Here is a 19246-nt window from a genome sequence, read left to right on the forward strand (position 1 = left end):
GGTTTTTTAAGTTTTAAAACTGGCTGAAATGCTTTAAAAAAAATCTACAAACTTGGATTTGATTTGTGTCCAGTTATGCGCACAGACTCAATTCAAGCGCAATTCAAAACAACTTACAAAGTTGTAGCAGTTGTTTAGAGAAATAAAAGCTTGAAGAGGGACCGACAAAATTTTGGAGAGTTTTTAATAAGAATGTGAGAATTTAATGTGATCGGATTGAAGGTAAGAATGAACAGGAAATATTGCGTGCAATTTTGGCTCATGCACTTATTATCGCAGTGTTTTGGATGTACAGTCAGAGAGAGAGAGTGTAGGTATGACTTTTACCTTAAACAAGATTGCTTTTTAAATGTTATCTGTTGCTTTGCGCCAATCACGATTTGAGTCAATGACAACATTAAAAATGAAGGAGTCGAAAAGGTGTGAATCGATTCCCATCTGGGAGTCGAATCCGACTTTAGGGGCAATAAGAGTTGAGGAATGAACTCTTTTGGAGTTGACTCCCCATACTTAATTACAAGTTCAAATGAATTGTTTAAAAAAGAATGATGTGCATAGATGAATAATTTGTTATAAATACTTCACCACTGTGTAAAACAAATAGAAATTTTTGATATCATGCCGACTTTAATACTCTCATATTCATAAAATCTGCATAAATGTTTACACCCAGATTATGTAGAATGATTCGTACTTTTCAGTTAAACGGAGAAAGTCATCTGCTATCTTCATTTTTAAAAGACTTCTGTAAGTGGAACAATTTGAAAGAGTACCTTCCAGGTATTGGAGGAATAAGGATTAGGAGCAAACTACTTTTCGTTTCTTGCATTATGTCACCCTCTTGTGGAGATTGTAGTCATTGCATCTCAATATCTTTCTGTGTGTGACCTCCATATGAAACGTATTTTTTATGTACCGGGTTAATTTCGCGCATATTAATTTAATACGAACAGCTGTTGTAGAATTCTACGCATTTTAATTATTAAAACACCAGCGTGTTAACTAAAATAATCATTATTAATACTGATAAATATCGAATCCATATATATTTGTATAAATGTTTTCATACCTTGTTGTTTGTATATTACTGTCTGCATTTCATATCATGTTTAAGAATGGAGAGCAACGATTTTGATTTGACTGGAACCACGCTGTACCAATCGTTTCAGGTGACTTTTATTTTGACAATCAAATTCACTTCCTGCTTCTTGAGGGCGCAAATACTTTCTCACAAATGACTTATCTAAAACTTGCGGTTTAACCTGCATCAAATAATGCTAGTAAATGCTCCATAAATTGCACAAATTGCTAAAAGGGGGTTAAAAAATAGTTTATGTTGCAACTACATCGGTCTGTTGAACACACCCTTGAATATCTAGGCCTGTGATTGGTTAGTTTCACAGTTAATGGTCGTTTGGGGCAACGAGGATTTCATGTAGCGGAAACAAGAGTAAAGCGCAGCCAACATATGATCATTCACAAGTAAGTTACTAAAAGTACTTTATATTCAATAGACGTATTATTTCTTAAAGAAGTATTCTGTACACTACAGAGAATGCTTAAATAGTTTGGTATGGCATAAGTTTAACGTTATTATTAAGCTCAATTGTTCGATCCAAGCAACGTTAGTTATGTTAGTTAAAACTTAAACATATAGCAATGAAATTGTAAGGTTTAATGTTTTATATTCTGGTTGTGCTCACGTTAGATTTAGGACAAAATGTATAGAACAAGATATGTTTGAGTCGTGGACGTTGTGCAAGGTGCATCTGTGTAATACCTCATCTGTTATGTACATTTGTATTACAGCCGTCACAAGTAACTCCATACAATGGCAAACGATATTGGTAAGTGTCTTGTATATTGTAAATCTCCTTTTTCAATGACACACTCATATTCATCAGTATCTTTAAAATATTATATTGAGAGATATAAAAGAAAAGTCCTTAATGTTAAAAACTGTACATGAGAGTAACTGCACTGGTCTCACACCCTTGAGGATTGAGAACGATAAACATACTGGTGTGACTTTCATCATTACTTCCCTCTGTGAAGCTCAGCTCATTACAGATGTAGAGGCGAGAGACAGGGAATTCTACAGTAGACCGTCAAGGGAATACTACTAAGTGCTTGCATGCGATTTAGATTTGCCAGAGGACATTATAATAACCTTTATCTGCTCTTTACTATATTTGTCTATGAGGCTAAAGATGATGCTGTTCATTTCAGATGATGCTCAGGCTGAACTCGACTCTGTGGAGGCGGAGTTAGAGATGTTGGAACTGCAGATCTCCGAGCTGCTTGAGAAACAGTCAAAGCTGAACTCCAGGAAAAGCAAGCTCCTTAAAACCTTGGAGGGAGCGTGCAGCTCGGCCCAGCCCTCAGGATCCAGCAAAGCTCCCAAGCCTACCTTCAGCAAGCAGGACCTACAGCACCATGAAGAGTCAGGTATTGCTCATGTTTCACAGTATTTACATGCTGTCAAATCAGGTCTTCGCATGATCAATATTTGTTGATCTCTTGACAGATTTCTCGTGGTCTAAAGAGGTTCAGGGGGAGCTGATGAGTGTCTTCAAACTCTCCAAATTTCGGCCGCTGCAACGGGCAGCTATTAATCTGAGTATGTCAGGAAAGGACCTGTTCCTGGTCATGCCCACCGGACGAGGAAAAAGTCTGTGTTTCCAGCTGCCTGCCCTCTGCTCAAAAGGTATTCTGATTCAATTCGCTTTCTATATACTTTCGATTGACAGTTTTTTGTCTTTTCTTTTCTTATTATACGAATTGTTGTAGATTGAGAATGCATGGACTAAATTGTGTTAATATCTCTGGATGGTCTATCTATCAGGTTTTACATTAGTTATAGCCCCACTGGTGTCTCTGATGGAAGATCAGCTGATGTATCTGAAGTCCATTGATGTTGCCGCAGTCACTCTGAATGCCTCCAGTTCAAAGGTATAATGATACAGCATTTGTATCGTAGATAAACAATCATTGGATGAAGTGCATGAGCTTTAAACATATGACTGGTTGAATGCAATGCACCAATATCAATTTTCATCTGCAGGAGGACTCCAAGCGGATCTTGGCAGGTATGATAGATAAAAACAGCCCCTTCAAGTTGCTGTACGTTACCCCAGAGAAAATTGCCAAAAGCAAGCTGCTGATGTCCAAACTGGAGAAAGCTTACAACATGGGTCTTCTGGCACGCATCGCTGTGGATGAAGTTCACTGTTGCAGCCAGTGGGGTCATGACTTCAGACCAGGTGGGATATTTTTTGTTGATGGCTGCTCTATTTTGATCTATTTTAAATAAAGCTTGAAAAGTTTGCTTTGTTTTATTTTCAAGATTATAAACTCCTGGGGATTCTAAAGCGCCAGTTTCCCAAAGTTCCATTGGTCGGACTTACTGCCACCGCAACCAGCAGCGTCCTTAAAGATTGTCAGAAGATTCTGTGTGTTCAGAATCCGATCACTTTGACAGCACCGTTCAACAGACCAAACCTTTATTATGAGGTTAACATCCTTGCGTTCTGTTCGCTTTTGTTGCAACTTTAAGTGCTGAATAAGTCAATTTGATCCGTAAATTGTCATCTCAATCTCTACAGGTTCGGTTTAAGGATAATGAAAACTGTATTGATGACATCGCAGCATTGATCAAGGGAAAATACAAAAACCAGTCAGGTAGCTGTACTTTGTAGTATCTCACTTTAAAGGTTCATAGCTTTTAATAGAGTGTAAGTTTAACTCAACAAATCAATAAATAATTTGGTGTTAAATTGAAAACAACTTGATAAAAGGAATAATTACAATCACTGTATTATTACTATGTTTGCAGGTATTGTGTACGTGTTTTCCCAGAAGGATGCAGAAAATGTCGCTGTTGACCTTCGAAAGCGGGATATTCTTGCCCAGCCATACCATGCCAACATGCAACCCTCCGACAAAACTCTTGTTCATAAACACTGGGCCTCCAAGAGGATTCAGGTGCAAACCCGAAAGGTTACTATTACCTGTCTCTACATGCCCCTATCGTCCTAACCTCCGCAATGTTGTTTGTGCTTCTGTGCAGGTGGTCGTTGCCACTGTGGCGTTCGGCATGGGCATCGACAAAGCTGACGTGCGGTTTGTTATCCATCACACCATCAGCAAGTCCATTGAAAATTATTATCAGGAGAGCGGACGTGCAGGTTGCAGAACATAAGAACTGAGGATCTTTCATCATTCCAGATTAAAAAAACGTGTTCTTTGTTAATTCGCTGACATTTGACTTTTGTTCTCTAGGAAGGGATGATAACCCAGCAGACTGCATTGTGTTCTTTGGGTTCATGGACATCTTTAGAATAAGCACAATGGTTGTGATGGAGAACACCGGGCAGCAAAAGCTACATAATATGGTGGCGTATTGTCAAAATGTGGACAGGTACTGCTTCTGGTGTCTCGAAATACAAAAGAATTGTTACCATTTCTTTGGTTTCTATATGTTTTATTTAGGTTCTGGTGAGCTGTACAACTGTAAGTCATTATTGTCTATTTAGGTGCAGGCGTTCTTTAATGGCCATTCATTTCGATGAAGTTTGGAATGATGATGAGTGTGACCAAATGTGTGATGTCTGTCGGCACGGCAATGGTGAGCCAAGAATCTCTTATGCATGTTTTTACCATGTTGCACCTGGTATCCAGTGTAACATTGTGGTGTATACTTTTTCATGACTTAGACTATGTCACAATGGACATCACCAAGCACGCACAAGATGTGGTAAGTATCGTAGAGCATGCCAGCAGCATGGATGAAAAGTTGACCCCTCTTAAGGTCTGCGAGGCTTGGATGGGAAAAGGACCTGCCAAGCACCGCAAAATGATAACAGCAACGTCTCTGTCACGCTTGGAGGTGGAATCCATCATCATCCACCTCTTGTTACATGGCTACTTCAGGTACCAAATCTCATAACTTCAAATTACACAGGAAGGGATTAATATGTAGCACAATTTAAAAAGAACAACTAAATTTCCTTCTATTTTGTTTTTATATTAACTCTCTTCCTTCATCTATAAGCGAGGACTTTAGCTTCACACCCTACACAACCCACTTTTACCTGAAGCTGGGCCGTAAATCAGCTCTCCTGAAGAACAGCAGTCACTCCATCACTATGAAGATGAGGAGGATATTGCCATCATTTAGCACAGTAAGACACTTGACAGAATCAGCAGCGCTCTTTTTGTGCAAGTCAGCCTCTCGTGTTTTTTATCTATAGATCCTAGAATTGTAGATTCCTTCATTTTGAAATGTTGATTATTAACACTTTCTTGAACCTCTTTAGTTGTGACTATTCGTCAGATTCAATCTACACTTATTCAAATCTATATATTTAGTGTTTACTGGATGCATCAAAACCGAAATAATCTTTAAAAAATCTTATCAGTTTTAGCATTACGCTAATGTCAATTTCTACGGAAAAAATACATTCAGTATTTGTTGAATCTGGCCTTTAGTCCATACTGTGTTGTACCTTTTGATCTTTATCTGTTATTGTGCCTTTCTCTTGTGTCTTTTTTTTTATATTACAGGCAGATGTCATCTAAATTTGAGAGGGGTGCATCACCCTTTACTGTTAAAGGCGTATCTTTAACCTAGACAAGACTCTAGACAAGTGACTGCATAGTGCATAGAGACTACATTTCAATTTACTTTAACACCCTTTAAACTAATTGAAAGTAATATACACAACTTTAACAGTCACGTAAAGTTTGGTGAATCCAAACTGTATATTAACAGTGCTTGTTTACTACTGTACGTTAACTTAAGCCTTAAATCTAAAAAGCTTGCAGAAATTTCCCAGCACTCCAGAACTATTTTAAGCCTCTGAAAGCCATTTTCTATCTTGTTTATGATGGAAAGCTTTCCAGCCAAGAAGAAATTTCAGAGATATGATCTGAAAAGTCACACCTTCTATCTCTTGTATTCCTACAGTTTGTAGTGCCCACCCATACAAATGACTTGTAAAACCCAACAGGTAAAGAGCTCTTGTGCCGCCCCACAGGTAAAGAAAGTGTCAGAATATGCTGGGGAGAAAACTAGTGCCAAAGTAAAAGGAAAAAGACCAGCTGAAAGTGACCATCACAAATCTGTGGGCAAGAAAGTCAAGAAAGACACTCGTCCGTAGTCCAGAAGGAGCAGAATTCAAACGTACAGTTAATTTACTCCATTATCCATAAAACAAGAGTTTAAGGGAATACATCTTTTTTATGACCTTTTCTTAATTTCTTGCCTGCGCTTAAATTGATCACAAATCTTTGATGTTTTTTGCATTGCATCCCATTCAACTTCATGATAGTGTTATCTATTGGGTATGAATCTGCTCATCCAGCATTTGTATCCACTTGTGTTGTTTGCATGTTACATAATTTTAAACCAAATGAACATTGGCATTATGGAGCTAACCAGCTAACATGTTTTGCATGGGTCACTAACCCCTAACACACCGAAGACAGCAATGCTAATAAAAAAAGCTTTACTTTGCTCTCTTCTGTCTTCAGGATGTTCAATCAGGTGAGATGCAAGAAGCTGAGACAGCCATGATTGACATCGACAACATTGCCAATCAGATCCCTAACAAAAGTAAAATCTGTAAGAACCACCAGAACATGGAGAAACGACTCAATCAAACCCTGGAAGATAATGATGCTTCAGACGCAAGCGAGAATGGAAAGGAACCCTCTGTGTTTGAGGTTGAAGTAGAGGTCAATGTTGTAGAACTAAACTTTGTGACCTTCAAACAAAACTCAACATCACAGAAAAGAAGACCAAAACGACCACCACCCAAGAACTTCAACTGCATTGGTGAGGTCGACCTACCAAAATCAGATCTGGTGAGCACCCCTTCAGAGATCTCCATCATATCTGCAGCTGCTGTCGAGGAGTTACACCATCTGCGCAGTTATTATAGCAAACAGTTAAGGAGGATCAACTACATTTCCCATGAGCACTTGCAAAGCTCCCAGCCTGGGATGCTGACATGCATGAGAGAGCCATTCAAAAGCCTCCGTTTACCATCAAAGACGACCATAGCTAGAGGGGCCAGAAATTTATGGACTCGTGTTAGTATGAGAAGAAAACTCATAGAGTGAATAAGATTTCTATTGTTTGTTATCGAAGGTTAAGGCATGTTTATGTTGACGGTTCAAAGATGTATATAATCATGTTTTCAGGAAATAAACCTTTTTGAGTGATTTGTTATTAAGGACATCTTAAAACTTTTGTTCACAAAAAAACATCGCAAAAAAGGTTAATACATGGAATCTGTTCCATTTAAATTGTTGCACAGCACATTGATACGGATGACAGCTGTTGATATGAAATACTTTCGCTTCCTAACATTTCATAAAGATGAAAAATATGTGCTTAATTTATTTGGAATTTAAAAGAAGAAAAACATTATTTATCGTTTTGCATATTAAAATAAAATCTCAACTGTTTATGTTTTTCCTAGATTTTTTTTAATTTACTCTTACAAGTACAATAAATCAGATAGTTCCTATTCAAAATAAATTAAGCTAGTTTTAAAATAGTTTGCTTCGTTGTTCATACTCGCTTCTGATACATTGTACATAAATTACAGCCGGGGACCTTTATTTTGAAATAGCGAAGCTGTTCTGACTAGGTCATGTATGTGTTTGTTGTGGATGAAATCTGTAACTAACTTGAAATATGATTAATTTGTTCCTGTATACGACTCACTTTAACTTTAATGTGTATCTTATAGTGGGTTTATAAAATATGCGTTCGGTAAGTTATGTCCAGAGAGTGAGTTTAGGCTTCTCAGGAACACTTTTTCCTCACGCAATTTGTCTTGGGGATGTTGATAACGACTCGGTAAGTTGAAGGGAGGTTTGCGCGTGCATGTATATTTTAAGTCAGACATGAACTTTAATAACTCTTTTTTTTAGTTAAATTATTATATAAGCTTTGAATTTTCCGTAGGCATGGTAACTGTTATATGACGTGTGCACTTCACTTGTTGTCATTTGTGTACAACATCAATTCAATGTCTCATGTCTGTCGCAGTTAAATGAGCTGGTGGTGGGTGACACGAGTGGGAAGCTATACATCTATAAAAACGACGATCCTAAACCCTGGATTACTCGAACATGTGCGGGGATGGTGAGTAACATTAATGATCACGAAGAAGAGGATGAAGAATTTTCTTTAAGATTGGTCATAGCTTATATAAATCAGTTGCATGTAGAGGTAGAATAGTCTAATAGAAATCTGACAGTAAAAAAGTAAGATTTATATATCATCACTGTCATGTCTTGTCATAATGAGCATCTTTCCATGTGGTTATGTTTTTTCATAGTTAACGTGTGTGGGAGTGGGAGATGTTTGCAACAAAGGAAGGGTAAGTGAAAATATACTGTGGAACCATAGTAGAGTCATTTAATCGGATGATAGTGGCAGTGTATTAGTGCTTACCATAAGGATACCGGTACAGAATACAATGGTATTCAACTAGACTCCCATGGTAGTCACATGGTACTTTTGGGTCCTTGTTTTAAGCTTTAAAGCTTCTTATCGAAACATTTCTATGACTTGAATGTTAATTTTGATCACCGCAGAACTTTGTTGTGGCCGTGGGTGCCGAAGGCTGGTTTCATCTCTTCGATATAAATGCTTCTGCAGCCAAGTCTGATTCCTCGAGCCAGCAGGACGGTTCGCTTGGAGATGAGCAAAAGCACAGTTTCACCCAGCACATTCCTGCCAACACCAAAGTGATGCTGATCAGTGATATCGGTGAGGAGTCTGGGTGTGACATGCTTAAAAATAATGTGAAACAATTTTTCCAGTTATGTTACAAATGAAGTGTTATTGTGGACACAGATGGAGATGGGCGCTGTGAGCTTGTCGTCGGATATACGGACCGTGTGGTTCGGGCATTCCGTTGGGAGGAGCCTCCCGATGCTTCAGACATGAGCTCTGGTCAGCTGGTACTATTGAAAAAATGGCTTCTGGAAGGACAGGTACTGAACAAGATGACTCAAAAATATCACTTGGATTTGTGTCAGCTGCTGCTTGTGTGTGAATCAGATTTAGATCGCGTTGAAGAAATAAAACACGTTACAAAAGTATTACAGCCCTTTTTCTGGTTTTCCACAGGTTGACAGTCTTTCAGTAAACCCAAGTCCAGAAGGTCTTCCTGAGCTCATGGTGTCTCAGCCTGGCTGTGGATTTGCTATACTTACATGCTCTTGGACACAAGAGGGCGCTTCAGGACCTGGGGATGAAGACGCAGCCAATCCTAGCAGGTGAGAGAATCACCATCATGAAAGGCATATCGTGAATGTTCAACCAGCAGTGAATCATAAACGCCATTGAATTTAAGAATATTTCATTGGGTATGGACCAATGACATGTGTTTGTGTGCACAGGGAAGGTTCCTCCAGAGATGTTGTCCTTCATCTTACCACCGGACGCATCCATAACAAGAACGTGTCCACTCATTTGATAGGCAGCATTAGCAGAGGTGGCCAGAGAACATGCAGTCACACTTAGATCGCATACTGTGCATGCAGCACGCATGTCCTCCTTAAGCAGTTTGCTGGCAGTACATGCAGAGTCTGAAGTCTTATTAAAATTACATGGGAAAGCTTTCCCAGTGGGATGTTTATTTAAATGCTTGCAAGAAGCTTTCCTGTAGCTCAGTGGTAAAAGCATTGCGTTAACAACGCAAGGTTGTGGGTTCGATCCCAGCGGATTGCAAATACCTATGTTATATGTATAGGATAAAACAATGTAATGGATAAAAGCGTCTGCCAAATGCCTAAATGTAATATAAATGAAAGATGCGAAAAGAAAGTGTAAACAAGATTCATGTCTGACTTAATCTGGATTTCTGTACATAAAGCTGTGGCCTAAATTCATAAATGGATGAATTGAACTAACATTTATAAAATGTTTAAGCATAATGTAAAATTATATTGAGACAAAATTTTAAGAATTGTACTATCGAAGATTGAATAGTCTATAGGATTATAAACGTCTTTTAACTTAAACAAGCCACACATGGGGGGTAAAAAATATTATTTTAATAATATATATATTTTTAGAGGGATTGTGTCGACTATTGTCAAATTATGTCATTTTATGTAAATGAAACAAGCATAAACAAACACATTTATTGAGTATTGAATGTAGTGTATAAATTGTGTTCCCTTTTCTGTAGGTTCTAAAGACGATTCATCTAAAGGTGGTCTGTTTGCTCTTTGCACTCTGGATGGTGAGTGTTAGTCCCACTGCTGTGAATGGCTGTCACATCCCAAATGGGGAATTTAATTATGTCGGGAGAGCATAAACCCAGTCTAACACCACAAAAAACATCATGCTTAGCTACTCTGTCCATTGCTTAATCTGGGCTCAGATGTAAATAAAGATATGCTTTTAACCATTCACTCAAAAAGCACACGCTGTATGCTACACATCTGTCACTCACCATGGCCACACAGCTGCCTGGCGCCAGATCAGACCATACGTTTTTTGTGTTCTGGAAAGACAAGTTAAGACAGGTGTCTGGACTTCTTCAGTGGAATAATGTAATTGATTGTTTTTTCTTGGAATTATGCAAAACCAGGAACTATTAAACTGTTGGACAGCTCTGAGAATCTCCTGTGGTCCGTGCAGGTGGACCACCAGCTCTTTGCCCTTCAGAAGCTGGATGTTACTGTAAGTCTGATGAGTTTATGTCAAGCTTCTAAAAAATGGGATACTGTCTGAACTTTTTTTTTTAAATCAAACTTTGATGCCCCTAATTTCATCATTAAATAGATTATGAGTTGTTTTTGTTTGCGCGTGCTGTAGATCCGTCCCCCCTGCCTGCCTCCAGCAGCTCGTCTTTTTTCTGGAAATAAAAGCAAAGCTGTGTCTCTTTTATAAATTTGATCAAACTAAATACGACGTACGCAATACTACTGTATAGGCACTCAAGATGAATATGAGATTGGCAGAAACTGCGTGTTATCCCATCTTTAAAAACAACTTGACTTCTTTATCGGAGGTATACAAAGTCAGTTTAAGTCCCAGAGTACATTATGTGATGTGTATTTGTGTTTGGCATCTGTTTGTGATATGTGTACATGTGTGCTCAGGGTGATGGGAGAGAAGAGGTGGTGGCCTGCGCCTGGGACGGTCAGACTTACATCATCGATCACACACGTACGGTGGTCCGCTTCCAGTTTGATGAAAATGTGAATGCGTTTTGCGCAGGTGAGACCTCACTTATAATCTTTATTATTTTATCTTTATACATTAAAATGAATAAAATGTTTAGGCACGTTAAGATACATTGTGACAATCAAGTACAAATGTTCACCAAGTAATATTACCATAATGGTAGCTCATTATAGTAAAGTGTAGTGGTGCACCGAAGTGAAAATTCTGGGTCGAAACCGATACCGAAAATTCATAATACAGCTGGGCGAAAACCGAAACCGAAAAGGACTCTAAAAGAACCTTTTAAAAATGGGCTTTATTTCATTGTGTTCATTACACGTACTAAAACCACAAAAATGGTAGAGAACATATTTTAAAACAATACTAAATACATTATTCGTCCTTGTTCATTGCAACACAATCAACTAGAACTTTGTTTTACCAATCATCTAAACATTCTAGTTCTAGAATTATTATATGAATAACAGGATCAAGTTAAAGTCAAACTCAGCAGCTCTTGCTAATACAATAGGTTTATATATGGTGCACAATCATTTTAATGAAAATAACAGAGGGCAGCGAGTCTGTTTCGTGTAAACGGGCTTGAAATGAGCTTCAGTGATATCAGCAGTTCCTGACAGATCGTTTCGAGAGTGAAGAGTGCTATTGTTTTATGAAAGTAATGTCACAATACAAAAAAATTTAGGTAACAATTTCCTTGAAGCATGTATGTATGTATGTATGCATAATATAAAGATATATTAAAGGGTAAAATGCATTATAATTCTTCATAATGTGTGTTGTAGCGCATTATATGTAGTTTGAAGAATTATAACCAATTTAAAATGGGTTGTGTAACAATGAATTGCTAAGTGTTTTAATCTATTAACTGTAATAACAATTATTTATAAGACATTACAATGCATTAAAAGGTGCATTACAATGCTTTAAGACAACTTTTATAATGCATTATATATACATGCTTCAAGGAAAGTGTTACCAAATTTATTATGTGTTCGGAATTAAAATGTGAGTACTTCCATGTAATTAATGTACCACACGTGAGCTGAACCGAGTGAACCAAGTAGTATGAATAATGCTTAAGAAGAAAAAAGATCACTGTATTTATTAGGGATGCACCGATGTATCGGCCACCTATATTAATCCGCCGATATTGGATTAAAGATGCGTTGCAATTTAAGGAGGAGTCAGAAAGCTTCCAAAACTACCCTATATTGCATTTTTGGAAAAAAATCTGTCATACTGATGTTAAACTACTTGAGGGTGAGTAATTAATTGCAGAAATTTCATTTTTGGCTGGAGTTATCGGCAATATTGTTTATTAATAAAATGCATGGACGCAATGAGTTGTATGTCTGAATAATCCCAACATTTTTCTCTGAGCAAAATAATTACATAGCAACAGCACATACTTTATTAGTTTATTAAAGACATTTTCAATGTTAAATCAAATGAGTTAAGGTTGTTAAAAAATAAATATTGGATAGCAAAAATCACCTTTGAAGATTGTCATGTTCTCTTAATGTATTTTAATTTAATTTGTACCTCTCTTAAAATGCTAAATGGATCCAATTCATGTTAAGTACTATTAATTTAATGCTGAAAAAACTAGCTAGTATCGTAAAGTACTTTGCAAATTGACCAATATTGGAATTGGATGATAGTAGTTTGTTAAAATTGGTATCGGCCCGAAGAATCCTATTGATGCATAGAATGACATGCATGGTGGGAAAATAGCACTATCCCTCTTTCTTTCACGATAGCTTAAATCTTCCTCTTCTCTCTCTCCTCTTCTCTTGGTCCAATACTGAAATGTTGCAATAAGAGGATGAAATTCACGAGAGAACCGTTGTGAACAACAGCAAGACTTGCATTCATGTCTGCATTCAAATGCATTTTCTCACACACAACAAAGCCTCCCATACATAAAATGTCTATCTGCTCGTACACCTGTGCCTCCGTTTTTATCTCGAGTGTGATGTGTGCTCATTAAAATGCTCCCGTGCGCTCTGTGAGTCTGCCATATGAAGGGAATGTCGAGGAGAGGAGCTTTCCAGTAAAAAACGCATGGCGTGTGATTCCTTGTCCTTACAGTACTGGTAAATTCTTGATGAGCAATTTCAATTTAAAAGTGTACACAGGAAATATAGTTTGATATACGCAATCATAGAAGCAAGCTTGTAGAGTGATGTTTTTTACTTGCCAAACATCACACAGACCCATCGCATTATTTTTCATAATTGTTCATATGGTTTGCGAAACTAAATTTTAAGCAAAAGATGGACCTCGAAAACCTTCCATTTGGCGAGTACACAACCGTGCTAGTTTTGCGTTTTTCAAGTAAAGCACTTGTTGAGAAAGTATGGTTTAGATTTTTCGTTGAATGTATTTATCTCCATTAGGGCAGTATGCCTGTAAGGAGGGAAAAAACAGCCCATGCCTGATCTACGTGAGCTTTAACCATAAGATCTACGTATACTGGAGGGTGGAGCTGGAGAGAATGGAGCCCACCAACCTGTCTGGTGAACTGGAGGAGAGGCCCGAGTACACAGCCCTGCTTCAAAGACTGGGAGTGGGTGAGTGGACACTTATGTATGTGTTTTAAGCACGTGCCTGTAGAGATCTACAATGACCATCTGGGAAAAGCAGATGAAAAGATCGACATTTTGAGATCTTGATTTCTTAATTGGTTATGAACGTTTTCTTAAACGTTAGAGTGTTTGGTCAGTTCTTATGTCAGTTATAAAAAAACTTTAATATTGGGCAACACTGATAACTGTATTTCCAATATTATTGGCTATTGTTCAGAGTTGGACAGATGTAAATGCACGAATGCCACGAAAAGTATAATAGACACCATTGGCTCATTTTGGTTCAAAAGGGGGTCAGGACTTTATGCTCACTCAGACTCCTGCACATGCTCAGCTGTTAATAAAAAGCCAGCGTGATTTCCTGGGGCGGCTGTTAATAATTTATCCTTTAAGTGTGATGTGCCCCCGCAATGTGACTTTTCAAAGAGCGATAAGCTAACCGTGCCACAGGACGGGGACGCCCTGGACTACTGGAGTTGAGAGGGTGCATGAAAAACTGAGAGATGGTATAGAAAACTGTTACCTTCATATGTACATATTTATGCCAAATAAGGCACATATGTCTGCTCAATAAAGGGGGATATGTTTGTTTTTCTGCTCTGTTGCATACTGTTGTGTGCGCCAATTTAAAATCAATCTGTATATCACAAATGACACCACTCTCGTGCATTAATACAGAAGCTTTTATGTAGTGGAGAGAAAAATGCTTTATGTCACGAAATGTGTAGGTGAATGTGTTTTTCTATTGGGGGAAAGCTTTTATTCAGTTATTATTGGATGATGCTTCGGTGAATCCCAATGGGAAAATTATGTAAATTCTATAAAACCGTTCCTTCTTGCTTATTTTTTTAATAGTTTGAAAGAACCTGGTTTATAATGAAAATATTATTCATCTTAAATTAGTCAAGCTACTACGTTAGATGTATTAATTATTTTCAGAAATACTATTTCTTTAATGCAAATGTATTCACAAGGACACTTTTAAAAAGCATTAGGGGCATGAACATTGTTGCGTTTATGATTCATTGAATAGCCTTAATCTCCCAAAAGCTATTTCACCTGAACTTCAATTCCAAAATATCTTGGTCTTAACTGCATTCTGACATTTTTACATTATCATTTATTTATGCAGGACTTTTTGGTGACACACAACACGCATCTTTGATTTCGTACATCCTGCACGGCAGAACCGATATCAGACATGCTTAAAATCTCTGGGTTTGTTTGTATGCACCCTACAGATATCACAGACACAGATGCTGTTCGGAAACTCATTGGGGACGTGCTCTACGGGAACAAACAGAAACACGTCACAGAATGACTCAAGACCAAGCTTCGCTTTAATGTTGATAGCCTTAATAAAACAACTTTAAAATATTCCCTCCTTGTCTTTCGTTTGTCGTTTGCCAGCATCACCATTTTCATTTTTGACCACCCGAGGCGATTATTCCTTAACAAGAATGAGAATGTACAGCTTCAGTTTTAGTCTTATTGATTATAGATGAGAGCGACGTAGCGGCAGGTAATGGAGCGAAGAAAAGAGCAGCCAACAGACCTCCGGCTTTCAAGAAAAGACTGGAGTTCTTGTGTCTGTAATGTCGGAGAAGCCCAGGGGGAGGATTTTGTGTCCCCCCAACTGCTGTATGCCTGTGGAGCTTCATGCATTATCGATGGATTATGGAGATACGTTGCTGAGGGACTCGCGGAGGACACATCGATTTCAGCTTGTGTATTTGGATGCGTGTACTTCTGAGGCTAGGCAATGTTTGGCTCAGGTGTCATCGTGCATTATTGGCACTTGAGTCGCAGGGACTAGAGGAGGGTCGACGGATTGTGTGTGCAAATTCACAGCGTCCCTTGTGGCTTCAGCCGAGGCATATCTGAGATCTGGGAATTCATGAGCTCTGCAGATTGAGTTTATGTCACGCTGGAGGGCCACAAAGCTTGCATAAAGAAAGAATTTTTTTAATTAATATATGTTCATTTACAATGTATATAATAGTATTCACAAAATATTTAACTAAATAAACACATACCTTCTCTTATTATGTGACAAATAAATAAAATGGGATGTTTTCCTCGAGATAAGCGTAGACGTTTTGGTAAATGTTGAATTTCCCCCATATGTGTTATTGTTGTACAAATGTTATTTTTACGTTTGTCTATTTTGAGGTCTTTGATAGGCGTTCAGGGACTTTTCTGATGGCATTTGGCTTGATGCCTGATCCTCCCCAAAAATCATGGACAAAATCATTTGCCCTTAAAAGTGCAGACTAGATTGAAAACGGAGCGGTCAGCACTTTCGTCAGCCCTGTCAAAACAGCTTTGACCGTAGATGGGCAGGCGGGACATCAGATAAACCTGCTGGTTAGGATACAGTGATAGTTCACCCAAAAATGATTTACATTTACTTTTTTCCCCGCAGAACACAAAAGAAGATATTTTCAGAAATGTCGTTAACGGCACCCATTCAGTTGCATTGGATTTATGTCTATACAATAGAAATGAATGGGTGCCGGCACTGTTTGGTTACCAACATTCTTCGAAATATCTTCTTTTGTGTTCTGCAGAAGGTCATACATGCTTTAAATGACAAAAGCAAAAGTAAATGATGACAGAATGACCTTCATCACTTCGTGTACATGATACATTAGCTGTATTACCAAGTATCTGTTTTTCTGTGTTCATTGTGTTATTATATTTTAGCTCTATATGTAAGATATTATGGATCAGTGAGGCTTTATGATTTTCTCAGATCAAGTTTTAACATTGACCACCTTACCAGCTCTGTGTCAGATTTACTTGCTTACACTGAATTAAACACGATGTCTATGTAATGTTCTCTGGTCATGATAATCATCATCAGGCTTTACACAAAATAAAAGTACTCTCAGACTCCACTCTTAATAACTTCTAAACTCTGTTTGAGATGAATGCTATGTGAACCGAACTCTCTGCCCAGCTTTGGAAAAAATATTGGGCAAAAAAAAAGAAAACAGCTGATGTTGAGCAGCTGGGCAGATAGCTGACCCTGGGAACAGACCACCCTTGGGAATCTCTCCTGGCCAGCGGTTTAAAGTTGGATCAGCTGCAGGGTCTTATTTAGATTTGAGTGATTTGTTTTTGGTCTGTGTGCTTCTGAGGTTTGGGTGTAGGTGATTTTGTGTGTTTAGGCTCACAAGAACACATACCTTGTATTTCTACTGAGGATTTAAATCATCTGGTCCTGTTGATCACTTGGTAGAGCATTGCCCATAGGGTTTGATCCCAGGAAACATGTATGAAAATGCAAATGGTCAACATTCTCCTCTGTTTAAACTAGAAAGTAATCCAGGCTTACTGCCGCCTTACAGTATGCGTACTTGTGTAGTGTGTATGACTGTGTGTGTGCTCATGTTGTGACAATGTATGTAACAGATCAAGGTTAATTGTATCAATGAAGGATTTGTGACTCAAATTATGTCATTCATTGTGTATTTGATGATTGATGCTGAATCTCTGACTCATCGTCAACCTACGCGCTGATTTATCATGGCTGGCAATGGCTACATTTAACAGGAATGAGAAATGCGATTTGGTATTTGGTCATGCGTGAGTTTTTATTATTATCATCATGGTCATGGGATCATGGTTAATAAAAGGACACGTAAGGAAGGACAGATTTTCTTGAAAATGATTAACCCTGGATTGAACAAATCTTGGGACATTTTAAAACCCTTGACTCATCGTTGTGAGGTCAAAAGGTTTCCATGGTGTCCTCTTGAAACTTCTGGAAGCAAGCCAGTAAACACTCATGTATTGGTTTGTCTCTACCATTTTAAAGATCTAGAAATGGCATTTTCATATAGGTTCAGGCGTCTTCATGATTGGCTTTTTATCCTATTACAACCTCTTTTTCCAGTTTCTTTTACATCCAGGGTTTATTTTTCTTTACATGTATGTATCTTCAGTAAAGCCATTCCATAACATTGTTTAAGTACCGCTGGCCTTAAAATTCCTTGCTTTTGATCGTGTTGGGTGAAGCATGAATCACCAAAGATTATGCTTCTCCAAATCCCTGTAACTAATTCCTGTGTCCGTCTTCCTCCTCGCCTCCGTACGCATTTGCATGTGGAGTGCGCAAGGGATTCCGGCCTTTGGGTTGACAGTATCTTCAAGATGCTCAACATGGTTCCTTCCTCGTTCTGCATTTCCTGCCATTTGCTTAATGGACACTTAACTCGTCTAGTACTGGTCCTAATACTCCCTCATTCCATCATCTCATCACCCCCATGTTGAAGCAAAAAAACGAATGGCGGTTTTAATAAGCTCCTGCGTTTTTCAACGGGGATTCCATTTAATAGATTCTGCTCTTTCTCCATCACTTGTGCCGATAAAGACGCACGGCTCATTAGATCTTGATATTCACACTGCTGTGATTTTCCGCTGTGTTCTGTAGAAATGTCCTGCAGTTTTTGTTATGGACAGGAAGTGTTTTGTTTCGTCCATTTTGCTCCTTGTTAGATTTTGGAGTCCGGCATGTTGTGCATGTGCCTGTAGCTGAGAGTCCCCAAACTTTTCCACTGACTAACTGTCCAACCAAGCAATACCTGTATCTGTAGAATGCTATATGTTCTGTTGAAACAGTAAGTTTATATCGGTACAGTTTGGATCTTTTTTTAAGGGGATAGTTCACCAAAAAATAAAAATTCACATTTCACATTTCACTAAAGAAGATATTTTGAACAACGTTGGTAATCAAACAACATTGGACCCTATTGACTTCCATTGTATGCGCACAAAACCACTGAGACCTTTCTCAAAAAAGTCCTTCATAGGTTTTGAACAACATGAGGATGAATAAATAATGACAGGATTTTTATATTTTGTGTGAACCGTCCCTTTATGTAACCGATGGGCTTGAGTTGCAGCAAACGCATGAACAAAGTAATATTGGATAACATTGTCCTTATAGAGAGCATTTCATTGGGCGACATTTTTAGTTTTCAACATTACCGGTCCGTCTTGGAGGAAGAGAAAATTTGACATATTTTGGGGTTGACAGGTGTAATAGATTACCCAAGCCGAGCCGGTGTATTCCTGTTCCTTTCTATTAGGGCTCATTTCATCAGAATGCCAGTCAAAGCTTGACCTCTGACCCCACCTCTGTTCCCGGCTTGATATATTTGTTCATCTAAATAGATTTGAACGGTCTGTATTTTTAGCTCATTCATATGCAGGCACAATTTATGTTTTTGTAACTCTTTACAAAGATTTAGGCATAAAGAAATGACAAATATGTGGTCTCTTTTATCTTGCTTGCGTTCTGCATGAAAACATGCACCTGTAAGGACACTTACAGTACAACTATGTCAGCGGTTACTTTGCAGTAACCTTGCTGACGCTTTGGGTGAGAAGAGGTTCTGTAAATTTGCGCCTGTAAATGAGTGTGTCT

The 19246-nt window shown here is 38.2% G+C and overlaps 2 protein-coding genes across 4 annotated transcripts; both read left to right on the plus strand.

Moving 5' to 3' along the window:
- The first annotated feature begins 1152 nt into the window (after positions 1 to 1152).
- recql (RecQ helicase-like) lies at positions 1153 to 7473 on the plus strand. 3 transcript variants are annotated; one of them, XM_056749319.1, is made up of 16 exons: positions 1160 to 1482; positions 1810 to 1847; positions 2230 to 2448; positions 2528 to 2707; positions 2846 to 2952; positions 3065 to 3263; positions 3347 to 3513; positions 3606 to 3681; positions 3836 to 3984; positions 4070 to 4187; positions 4282 to 4420; positions 4536 to 4627; positions 4716 to 4932; positions 5054 to 5183; positions 6039 to 6184; positions 6535 to 6673. In XM_056749319.1, exons 2-15 carry the CDS (start codon positions 1832 to 1834, stop codon positions 6159 to 6161), a joined length of 1932 nt encoding a protein of 643 aa, XP_056605297.1. In that variant the 5' UTR covers positions 1160 to 1482; positions 1810 to 1831; the 3' UTR covers positions 6162 to 6184; positions 6535 to 6673. The 3 variants fall into 3 exon arrangements, with proteins under 3 accessions (XP_056605298.1, XP_056605296.1, XP_056605297.1); XM_056749320.1 differs by lacking the exon at positions 6535 to 6673 and having other exon boundaries at positions 1153 to 1482; positions 5566 to 6172; XM_056749318.1 differs by lacking the exon at positions 6039 to 6184 and having other exon boundaries at positions 1157 to 1482; positions 6535 to 7473.
- Positions 7474 to 7631: 158 nt separating this feature from the next.
- Positions 7632 to 15190, plus strand: itfg2 (integrin alpha FG-GAP repeat containing 2). Its single transcript, XM_056747431.1, has 12 exons — positions 7632 to 7870; positions 8063 to 8158; positions 8355 to 8396; positions 8614 to 8788; positions 8876 to 9015; positions 9152 to 9300; positions 9424 to 9518; positions 10218 to 10271; positions 10623 to 10714; positions 11137 to 11254; positions 13624 to 13797; positions 15054 to 15190. The coding sequence occupies exons 1-12, from the start codon at positions 7775 to 7777 to the stop codon at positions 15131 to 15133; spliced, it is 1311 nt and encodes a 436-aa protein (XP_056603409.1). The 5' UTR covers positions 7632 to 7774; the 3' UTR covers positions 15134 to 15190.
- The last annotated feature ends 4056 nt before the right edge of the window (positions 15191 to 19246 follow it).

Source organism: Triplophysa dalaica, chromosome 5, assembly GCF_015846415.1.
Source record: "Triplophysa dalaica isolate WHDGS20190420 chromosome 5, ASM1584641v1, whole genome shotgun sequence".
Classification (NCBI taxonomy): domain Eukaryota; kingdom Metazoa; phylum Chordata; class Actinopteri; order Cypriniformes; family Nemacheilidae; genus Triplophysa; species Triplophysa dalaica.